A 10,525-nucleotide genomic window follows, 5' to 3' on the forward strand; every position below is an offset into this window, starting at 1 on the left:
GATTTAAAGACTTTCACGGTCTTAAAAGGTAGTTGGTATATAATTATTATCCTAACAAACACATCTGTTGAATTTCTTTATAATTTGGTATTACAAATTTAATGAAAAGGTGTATATGCCGTACGAGTTTGACAACCACAACAATGACTCAAGTTTTACTTTGAAAACAAAAATGATGCTAGCCTCATTAAGTATACCATAACAAGTTTTGTATTTAAAAAACTCAACTTAAAAAATTTTCAGAACTCATGTATCAAGTTATTAGCCAGAGACCAGTTTGAATTATCGTTACTCTGAGATTAACAGTTACAGTACCTAGGTAAAGGCTGATAATAAGGATATTATTCTAACTGTAAACTTTAAGACTTACAAGTTCAAACAATTATTCATACACCCTTCTTAAATCACCACGTTCTTATTTGTAATAATTCTCTTAGTAAGTGAATAATCCCAGGTATATTCAGCTGAAGTTCATTGTTATTAGTAGGACAATCTTGGAATATTATCCTTGGAACCTAAGTACAATTATTTTTTATACAAACATTTTTCAGGGAGTAACTTCAATACTAAACCAGAACTACCTGCATGCTTTACTACTAAAACATAAGACTTAGAAATCAAAACTTACCATAGGCTCTCGCGAGGGGCTGAAATTAATAATAACATATTACATAAAAAACTAAGCCAATTTTTGTTTTTACTTTATGATAATTTTTAAATTCTTTATATTTTTGCATGCATCATTCTCTTACAAGTTTAATAAAATGTAAAAACCAAAATTTAATCTTTGAAAGTGAACACGAGCAACGAGTAATGTTGATCAAAATACAAAATGTTTTCGAGTAAATATTGTTTGTAAATATTAGTGTCTAACGGAGTCTAGAAATATTTTGTATATCACGTATCATCACTCGCAATTGTATTAACGGAAAAAAAACTATTAATCAATCTAGCAAAATATATTAAAATGTGTCAAAACATTTATGATTTCAAATCCTAACTTTGGCAGCAATTTTGATTTCAAATTAGGCAGAAACATATATTCTTAGCAATACTATCTCTTGTAATAAGTTTCTATAACCTAGAAAAAAACAATGCTTACTGTTTACCCTTATAGCATTACACAGTAAGAACATTTTAATGTTTCTTTACTAAAACTCATCAAATCATTGAAACTTTTTTTTGGAGTTATTAATACATTGTAATACAATACTAACACAAGTAATTATAAATTATTTTCTAAATAAGCCTTATTACTAGTTCGTGTAGTTAACAAAGTTTAATGGATCTTCTTAATACCGTAGTTCTACTTTCAACAGATTTGCTGCATCAAAGCTCACACTCAAAAACTAAATGATACAGATCAAGCCCAACTAACCTGTTTTTTTACTGCTGGTGCTATGTTTAATTTTCTGTCCTTTAACACTATGTTCTCAGCCTAGGAAGGTAAATCGGTATTTAAGAAATCTTAACAATGAAATAATGTCAATAAAAATAATGTAACAGTAATTCTTTGATAGATTGTTTGGGCAGAGAATCCATAATGAATATATTAGAATGGACTTATCTTGATGAGTAGACTGGAATGGACAGCAACTGACTGTTATAAAAACACAGGTGTAGAGGATGATGTTTCAAAAGTCTTCTGTCTTTCATCTTCAGGTCCTCTATACTTGTGTTTCTACAACAGGCAGTTGCTCAGGTGTCTACGGTATCCACTAGAAATAACAAATTCAAGAGAACAATACAAAATGTATAGTGACCTACAGGGATGGTACTATCTCACTGGGAGCCCTAAGCAGGAATATTCTTGAACCCCCTCATCCACCCCCTTAAAATAAAACTAATTTGAATATTTCCATAAACTAAAAGGCACTTCTACTCACACACTAATACCATCATTGTGCTGATATCTTTCCGAATTCATACACACTGTGCACATACAGCACTTCGCAACCTATCAGCACAAGTGCATTGCACGTGTGCCTGACAGGAGTGTCTTCCTGGTGCAATATTTAAATGTCCATCTGGTACTGAGTGATATGTTTTTTGATTGCATTCACCTCAAAACTTTTTTCTTTTCTTTTTTCCCAATGAGTACAATACTAAGACGGACAAAAGTCAAAGTTCTGATGACAATAATGAAAAACAAAATCTCTGCGAATCACGGAGCCCTTGAGTTACTCGGGGGCCCTTAGCAACTGCTTAGTCTGCTTGTGCCAAGCGTCAACACTGGAAACATACTCCATTTAATTACATGTTTACAAATCCCCCTTTTCTTTGATATCAGATAAATATTAGTAAGTAGGTGTTTGGATCAAGTTCTTTAATTTAGAGTACCAACATTTATTAACCACTAAACAGTTACAAATAACACGTCAACGAGCAATAATTCTATCATACTTGCAACACAAAATCAATTCTGTGAAACATAAACAACTTTCAGTGTTAATAATGTTTCTCTTTTACTGAAACTAAACTTAATCCACGGATCTTAACTTCATACTTGAAAATCAACTTGAACTAGCGTCAATAAGTCTGATAACATTTCTAGCAGAAAAAGGGCATAGTTTCTTTAAACTTTCAAACATGAGATCCCTTTTATGAAAATTTGACTTTAATTTTGTGTAATTACAATTAAAATAATAAAATTCCCTAAAACTATTTGCATCAAGTGTAATTGTTAAGCCTGATGAAAAAAACAAACAAACAAAAACCAGTTAAATCACCATAAAAAAACATTTCTTAATGTACCACTTCTCTTGATTTTATTAGATTACATCTTATGTAACGTACAGATTATTTCAACCCTGCTTTCTTACAAATATATCAAAGAAATAACATCAGTATGCAAACATTTACGTAAATCAAATTGAAGGCAGTAGTATCTAATTTACGAGACACATAAACCAAAATAAAACAGTTAAAATGAATGACTTTCAAAAGTTCCTATTACACCTGGGATGCATTAAAACTATACTTAAGAGGTAGTTCAAATAACGAACAATTTTATAAAAGGATTTAAGCCTAAATAAATGTGTATACTGTGAAAATTAGATCAATCATGTAAGAAAATGACATCTTTATTATTATTACTATAAGAAAACATACATTGGTCTCGTATTACATGTAAAAGAAACCACGGACAAAGATATCTTTATTATAAAATATTTTATGAAAAATCAACCAAAAAATCTTTGCATATAATGTTTTGTTTTTCTACAATGCACTTAATATAAAAGTTCATTACTTGGTCAATTATTGTTTACCATGAAGACTAATGCATATCAAGTAAAAGGTTAAGAACAAACAGCATAAATCAAGTAAAAGGTTAAGAACAAACAGCATAAATCAAGTAAAAGGTTAAGAACAAACAGCATAAATCAAGTAAAAGGTTAAGAAAACCAAGAAAATTTCAAATAACAAATATACTTTACTTCTACTTTCTCTTTCAAACAATACATAAAAAACAGATACCTGGATTATCTATTATCTACACAAACACACAAGCTTCAACAACAGAATTTTTACCTTATAGAAATATATGTATTTTTCCAGTTCAACCCTACTTGTAAATAGTAGTGTTTTTTTAAAGTTACTTAAGTTACAAAGATTAGTCCAGGACTTTAACATTAAATTCAAAATGTTTACTGTAGATAGTTTTGCCAGTTTAAAAGTTTTTTAATAATACGGACATCTAACAGGAAACACGTTTTGAGTACCAACTGGAATAAAATCCTAAGAAAAATTAAAATGCAGCTATTGGTCAATGGAAAAGGAACAAAAATTCAGTCTCACCTCTTTCTGGACTTGTTTAGCTTCTTCTTCAGTTTCAAATGTCACAAAACCATACCTAAAGAACATCAATAACAGGAATTTTATAACTAAACTTAAAAAACTCTTAACTTATACAGAAGCATGAATTACTTCTGTTGGAAAAACTGGACTTTGCTTTGACATACAATAAAGTAAGAATAGGTTAACTGTAAATAAATAATTTTAAGCTTTGAAAACAAATACTGTATACTTGATGATAGAACAATGAGGGATCGTGCGCGAAGCTGCTGATGCACGGTGGTGCCAGTATCGAAATGGTCCCAGCATTGGGTCAGCATGCTTTGCAATTCAGCACTTGGTCAGTCAATAAGCCTGTTTGAACAGTACGTGAATTTCACTTGTTTTTCCTGAGATTTATTTTACAAAGTTCACTAAAATTAGTGAAAATTGGAATCTTTGCATGATTAATACGGAATTTAAATGCAGCTAAAACTACTGGCGAAAAGCCGATTTGATCAACGGGTAAACAAAATAATATCAGCAATAATACAGTGTCAAACTATTGTTTTGTTACATTAAAACAAGCATAGTTTCAATATGATGGTAAGAACCTTGTTCTAAATTGCTTAATAAAACGGTATAATTGTAGCTATTGAATGAAAATAACGATAATGATTAACTTTAGTTCACATTTAAATATTTGTATTTGGCACTGTCACTGATATTTTATAGGCCTAGGGTGAGGATAGTTTCCTTGAGTGTGTTGACTACTGGCTGCTTTAAGCCTTTTATCCATTTCAGTGCTCACTTGGTCCTTCTTATGGACTGTGGTGTGATTGTCTTGGACCAGCTGAACACAATCGGAACGGCACCTGATTTTACTTTTCTTTGGGGTGAAGGTCAAAACAACAAAATAAAATTATATATATATATTACTTTTATAATATTTACATAAGTATTATGGAAATACTAGTCTATAAAATTACATAAGCCTAGTCATAGGTCTATAAAAATAAATTTGTAGACTAAGCCTAGCTAAATTGGACGTGCTAGGGGAGTGTATTTTGAAAATAAAATTTCAAAACTTGACTCAACATGAAAAAGGTTATAAAATGGGAATAATTTTATATAAATTTCTAAATGAAAAGCAGAATTATTGAAAACTTTATTATATATAAGCCTACTATAGCTAGTTTCAGATACATAGATGTGAAACACGAAGTGGTCATGACAAACAACTCCTTTTTTCGGTTTCCACTGGTCCCTTCTGAAGCCATTTTCTAGACAATTCCAGATTTGAAGGCCACAAATGACCACCTCTCTTAGAACATCCAGGCACACGATAAGTTGCTTAAGACATTTTTAAACTATTAATTATTATTATATTATATTTATGAAACAAACAGAAAGTATGATAACAAGTAAAGACAAAGAACACAAAGAATATAAACATCTTGGTATCACACTATAAACAATGACCACATTGCTACTGGCACCCTCTACTGGTATAAATAGCATGGTCCCTCGTCACTTTGAACTTAAACTAGAAACTAAAATATTTTTGGAATACTCTAAGGAAAAAACCAAAAAAAATCATTCTAATTTTCATATTTTGACCCAAATGTGTTTTTTTTATTAAGATAGAAAGGTTGATAGTCTTTGTAAGAAAAAACTAGAAATATTATTTAACTTATCTTAGCTATTTTGTCCATTCCTAGCGGAAATACAGTAGTTTTTTATGTGAGGAGATGCTTTATAGCTTGTAATATTCTCCTTGTTTAAATAAATTCTCCAGTTACACAAGCAGAACTTCATAATATATACTGTAGTGTTCGTAATTTTTACTTGTTTTTTTTTGGTAGTTAGTTAATACTAACTAAATAATTTGTAGATTTTGATCTGAATATCCTTTATGACCTTAAGTTTTCTTATAATAAGATTATAAATTGCATGTAGATGGATTAGAATTCTACATCAAAACCTACAAACCGTTTGTATTCCACCACTATAACAGGCCGAACTGTATTTCTTTAGTCCTCCCTCCCTAGCAGTATTGATTTGCTGCGATTCAGAAAATCCAGTCTACTGCACAGGGAGTAATGATTACTAAAAATTAGGTCTCTACGTTATTCATGGTTTCTTTCTTCTTTTCACTGAAACTACACATTTAGTGAAGAAAAAAAATCACAACTAAATATTTTTTGTTTTAAGAATAATTACTTTTTGATATTAAAATGTATGTGCATGTACGTCCTTACGGTTGTCTGCGTCATACTTTACTACAATTACTTCCAACAGTGTTCTTGATATGACTTCTTGTAATTATAGCACCAGTAAGTAATTCTGGTGTGAAGCAGTTTCATTTAGATTATTATAAAGATTTATGAAAGTAAAGAAGAATGTAACAACATGTCAAACACACTACGTATGAGTAAAGAAGAACATACTAATGTTAACTACATTATATGCAATGACAACAAGACCTTTAGCCTAATACCAGGGCTCCTGCTCAGCTAGCAATTTCTAAAAACTAGTCAGGAATCAACAGTTTATTGTGAAAAGGCTAAAGGCTAAGTACTAAATAAGAAAGTGTTAAAGAAATAACTCAAGTGCTAAAAGATAGAGAGTTATATTATGTATGAATATGTTATATTAAAATTATCTTATAGCCTCACCAGCCATTACAGTCAGTTACCACATCCAATCATACTCTATTTCACAAATGTGCATCTTGATAAAAGCCCTGGAGTGTAGTTTCCATTACAAGTTGCCATAGTTTGCTTAACATGGGTGGAGTATGACTTATTAGTTTCTTTTTGGACGTTCTTGGTACCCCAAGATGATCCATATTTCTTTGTTTTTCAATACCATTAAGTACAAGAGATATCCCCTTCTTAAAAATTCTAAATCCCTGAAGTGAACACATCTAAGGTAAGGAAGTGTGAAGATTTTGCATCAGAAAGAACCATTACAAACTTTTCCCAAAAGTGATGAATTTTTTGTGACGTCACACAATCTATTAAATATCAATGTCAAAACTTAGTTCTGATACATGCCTTTCCATGTTAGGTTGATCACACTTAAAATTTTGTGACAGCCTTGATTTATTACAGGCTTATTGTACATATTTTGTTTCTGTCAATTCTTAATGCAACTATTTTTTACATCAGTTTTTGTGTCATTCAGATCTATTTCTGTGGCAGACTGTTAAAACAAAAATATACCTTGTATTAATGGATAATGTTATAAATTTAGGTTTCTATAATTATCTTATTTAGTTTGTGGTGTAAAATGCTTTTCAATTAATAAACTTGGAAACCCATGTATAAGGCCATTTGCACAAGTTGAATAAAATAAAGATGTTTACTTGTTGACTTTTGCACAAATATAAACGAGGGCTAACTGAGGCGGATGTATTTAACTTTGAAGTGACAGACTATACGGAAGGCAGTTAGCCAACACCATCCATCTCCAACTCCTTGGATACTCCTTTCAGACCAATAGCAGGATTTGACCATCACTTTTTTTTACAACATGCCCATGGACCTAAAGTACAGAAGGCAATTACCTTTTATTACTGTAATGGGGTGCTAACCACAAAATCCCAGATCCACAGTCTGCCACACAAACCACAAAACTGTCTTTATTTCACTTCAGATTTTTATAATTTAAAGCACATCAACAACTACGAAAAACTTGACTTGTACAAAGCAAACTGGTCCAATTCAAATTTACAGTAAACTAACTGCCATTTTTGTATGTCCAAGTACTTTGATGCAATACAAAATAATGTTGGTAAAACCAAAACCTTGCTGTACACCAAGGAAATAGCCATGTTATGAAACTGAAATGTTAAATGCAGGTTGGCTTTTAAAAATTATTAGAAAATATAATGACAGATTGCTAAATATTGTAATATAAATTGGTATGATACTTAACAGAAAGAAGAGCTAACCCTTTGGAAACTCCAGCACGATCAACGATGACCTTTGCAAATTTCACACTGCCATATTTGGAAAATAAGTCTCGTAGATCTTCTTCTATTGTCTATAGCAAAAAAGAATAAATCAGAAAGATTTTTCAATAATAACAAATTAGTGATTGAAGCATCTTCAGCAAAACAAGGTATACAATCAAATCAATTCTAAACTTACTGACAAATCCATCAGTAAGAGTGTAAACTGAGAACCTACACAGAAAAAAAGAATAGTCATAAATGTACTTAAGGATGAAAAGCCTCGAAACCTTAGAATGATCACGGCTGACAATCTTTAACAGCTACAAATCTTCAAACTTTGAAACCAGCACATGAGCAAGAGAAAAAGAATGTTTAATGGCTATGAATTTTCAAACTTTGGAACTGGTACATCTGGAAGAGAAAGGGAATGTTTAATGGCTAAGAATCTTCAAACTTTGGAACTGGTACATCTGGAAGAGAAAAAGAATGTTTAATGGCTACAAATCTTCAAACTTTGAAACCAGCACATGAGCAAGAGAAAAAGAATGTTTAATGGCTATGAATTTTCAAACTTTGGAACTGATAGATGTGGAAGAGAAAGGGAATGTTTAATGGCTAAGAATCTTCAAACTTTGGAACTGATAGATGTGGGAAAGAGGGGGAATGTTTAATGGCTAAGAATCTTCAAACTTTGGAACTGATAGATGTGGGAAAGAGGGGAATGTTTAATGGCTACAAATTTTCAAACTGGTACATGTGGAAGAGAAAGGGAATGTTTAATGGCTAAGAATCTTCAAACTTTGGAATTGGCAGATGTGCAAAAGAAGGAGGTCAAGGCAACAAAATTTGTTTTTGTTAATTTTCATGGACCTTTTCCAACAGAAAAAGGGCTCACTCCACATACAGTCCATCTTATTTTTTAGAAGAGAATGAATGTCTGACTATAATAAATTCCTAGATACTGCACTGTACCCAGTAGTAACTCTTCTTCAGAAGAAATATAACATTATTATTTATAAAATGCATAACTATTCACATATAATACATCTTCCTCACTATTAAAAACCAAGGTCTAAAACATCATCTACTATGGTTCTTCGCATCCTCAGTGAGAATACATTTCCCTAACAAGTTTCTGTGAATATCAAGTCTTCGTTAATAACGAACCAGACACCACGAGTAAATGTTAACTTGAATATCAAGGTTTAAGCTTTAGTAGTTACGATACATACTTGTTCTTTGACTGGTTTATAAGTTTGTGGAATAGTATATGCAGTAACTTGGAATTCTCTTAAAATTTTGATGGAGAGGTATAAAAATTTGAAGGATTATACATAAGTCAAATTCATAATTACTTATTCTAAAATACAACCTATAGAAGTACTACAATTATCTAGAAAATGAACTACTGTTTTTGCATAACCGTTGTGTTCTATGTTTTCTGATAAAAGAATTAGCACACAAAAACACCCAACACTCGAATACTTTTGAACAGTTGACTGTTCTTCTTCAGGAGAACAAAGGGTGAGAATTAGTAAGTATAGTTTAATATACAGGTACAGGGCAACCCATCTGGAACATCTGGCTTACGTAACGTCAACATCTGTAGCCGTATATTACACTGCACCCACTAATCATCACCCATTGTTCTCCTGAAGAAGAACAGTCGACTACTCAAAAGTGCTCTGTTTCATATAGTTTACCTGCATTAATTTATTCAAATGTGAAAAATGACAAAATTTATTTACAAACACAATATGGAACTAGTACATGGTTAGTTAAACTGCCCAATGTTAAATTTCAAATGGCTTGTTACATCGTGAACTAGGTACATGTTCAACTGTTAAAAGTAAGGTCTCTTGGACTGATTTCTAGGCTAGTCCATTAGATTTATATATACACAAAATCACTAACACCTATAAATAGTTGAAAATTCACTTACATTTGGTGATATTCCTCCAACAAATATCCTATTAGGAATAAGAGTCCCCACCCTAGGAATTACGACACCAGGATCACAAGCAGTGGCAGAAGACGGAGAGGGATCGCTACTGTAGCTCAAAGACTAAAATAAGGAATATAACACAATTCTTAAATTGGGATAATAAAATATATTAAGATATAAAACTAACTTTTCTAACTACAGGCCACATCTCATAATTTTGATTTACGTTCCCAATTATCAAATGGTTTTACTTGCACTCGAACAATCTCCTCAGAAGGTAATGTGCGAACTGATCCTCTGCCTTCATGTGTATTATTGTTTTACATCAAACTACCACTTATTATATAAGTTCACATACACGCTCTCCATCTGATCCTACTCTACAAAACTAAAATTATAAATGCATACTTTTTAAAGCATTAATGTCCGATTATAAGTCACAACATATTATTCAGAGCTGAGCCGTGTTTAAAGATGTTCTGAACTGAATGAATGCTTCAATACTTCAAACTGTGATTACTGTTCCACGAAGGATACCGAGAAGCCAGAAAGTTCACATGGAAAGGGTTGTTTGTTCTGGTAGATTTCGTGCAAAGTTACACTACGGATATTTGCACTAGCCACTCCTAATTTTGGAGTGACAGCTAGTCAACAGCACCCACAGCTAACTCTTGGGTTACTCTCATCAGACCATACTGGAATTTGACCATCACTCTTATAACGCATCCACAGACACAAAGTGCAGAGCACTTTTTTTTTTCTTTTGCAACGCAAAATATGGATCCTCAGCTTCGCGGTACAGTACACCAGCCACTAGGCTGTGCTCGGCCTAAGGAATGGCTAAT

The 10,525-nt window shown here is 31.9% G+C and overlaps 1 protein-coding gene across 1 annotated transcript in view; it reads right to left on the reverse strand.

Moving 5' to 3' along the window:
- The window catches only part of LOC106465554 (protein boule-like), a 28,144-nt gene that overhangs the window by 10,859 nt on the left and 6,760 nt on the right, over nucleotides 1–10,525 (reverse strand). The window contains exons 2-6 of the mRNA XM_022393473.1: nucleotides 9,678–9,800; nucleotides 7,733–7,824; nucleotides 3,799–3,853; nucleotides 1,379–1,438; nucleotides 629–647 (exon numbers count right to left, since the gene is read on the reverse strand). Of these exons, the coding sequence (XP_022249181.1) occupies nucleotides 629–647; nucleotides 1,379–1,438; nucleotides 3,799–3,853; nucleotides 7,733–7,824; nucleotides 9,678–9,800 (349 nt within the window). The remainder of the gene's footprint in view (nucleotides 1–628; nucleotides 648–1,378; nucleotides 1,439–3,798; nucleotides 3,854–7,732; nucleotides 7,825–9,677; nucleotides 9,801–10,525) is intronic.

The sequence above is a fragment of the Limulus polyphemus genome, unplaced genomic scaffold (genome assembly GCF_000517525.1).
Source record: "Limulus polyphemus unplaced genomic scaffold, Limulus_polyphemus-2.1.2 Scaffold1980, whole genome shotgun sequence".
NCBI classification, from domain to species: Eukaryota; Metazoa; Arthropoda; class Merostomata; order Xiphosura; family Limulidae; genus Limulus; species Limulus polyphemus.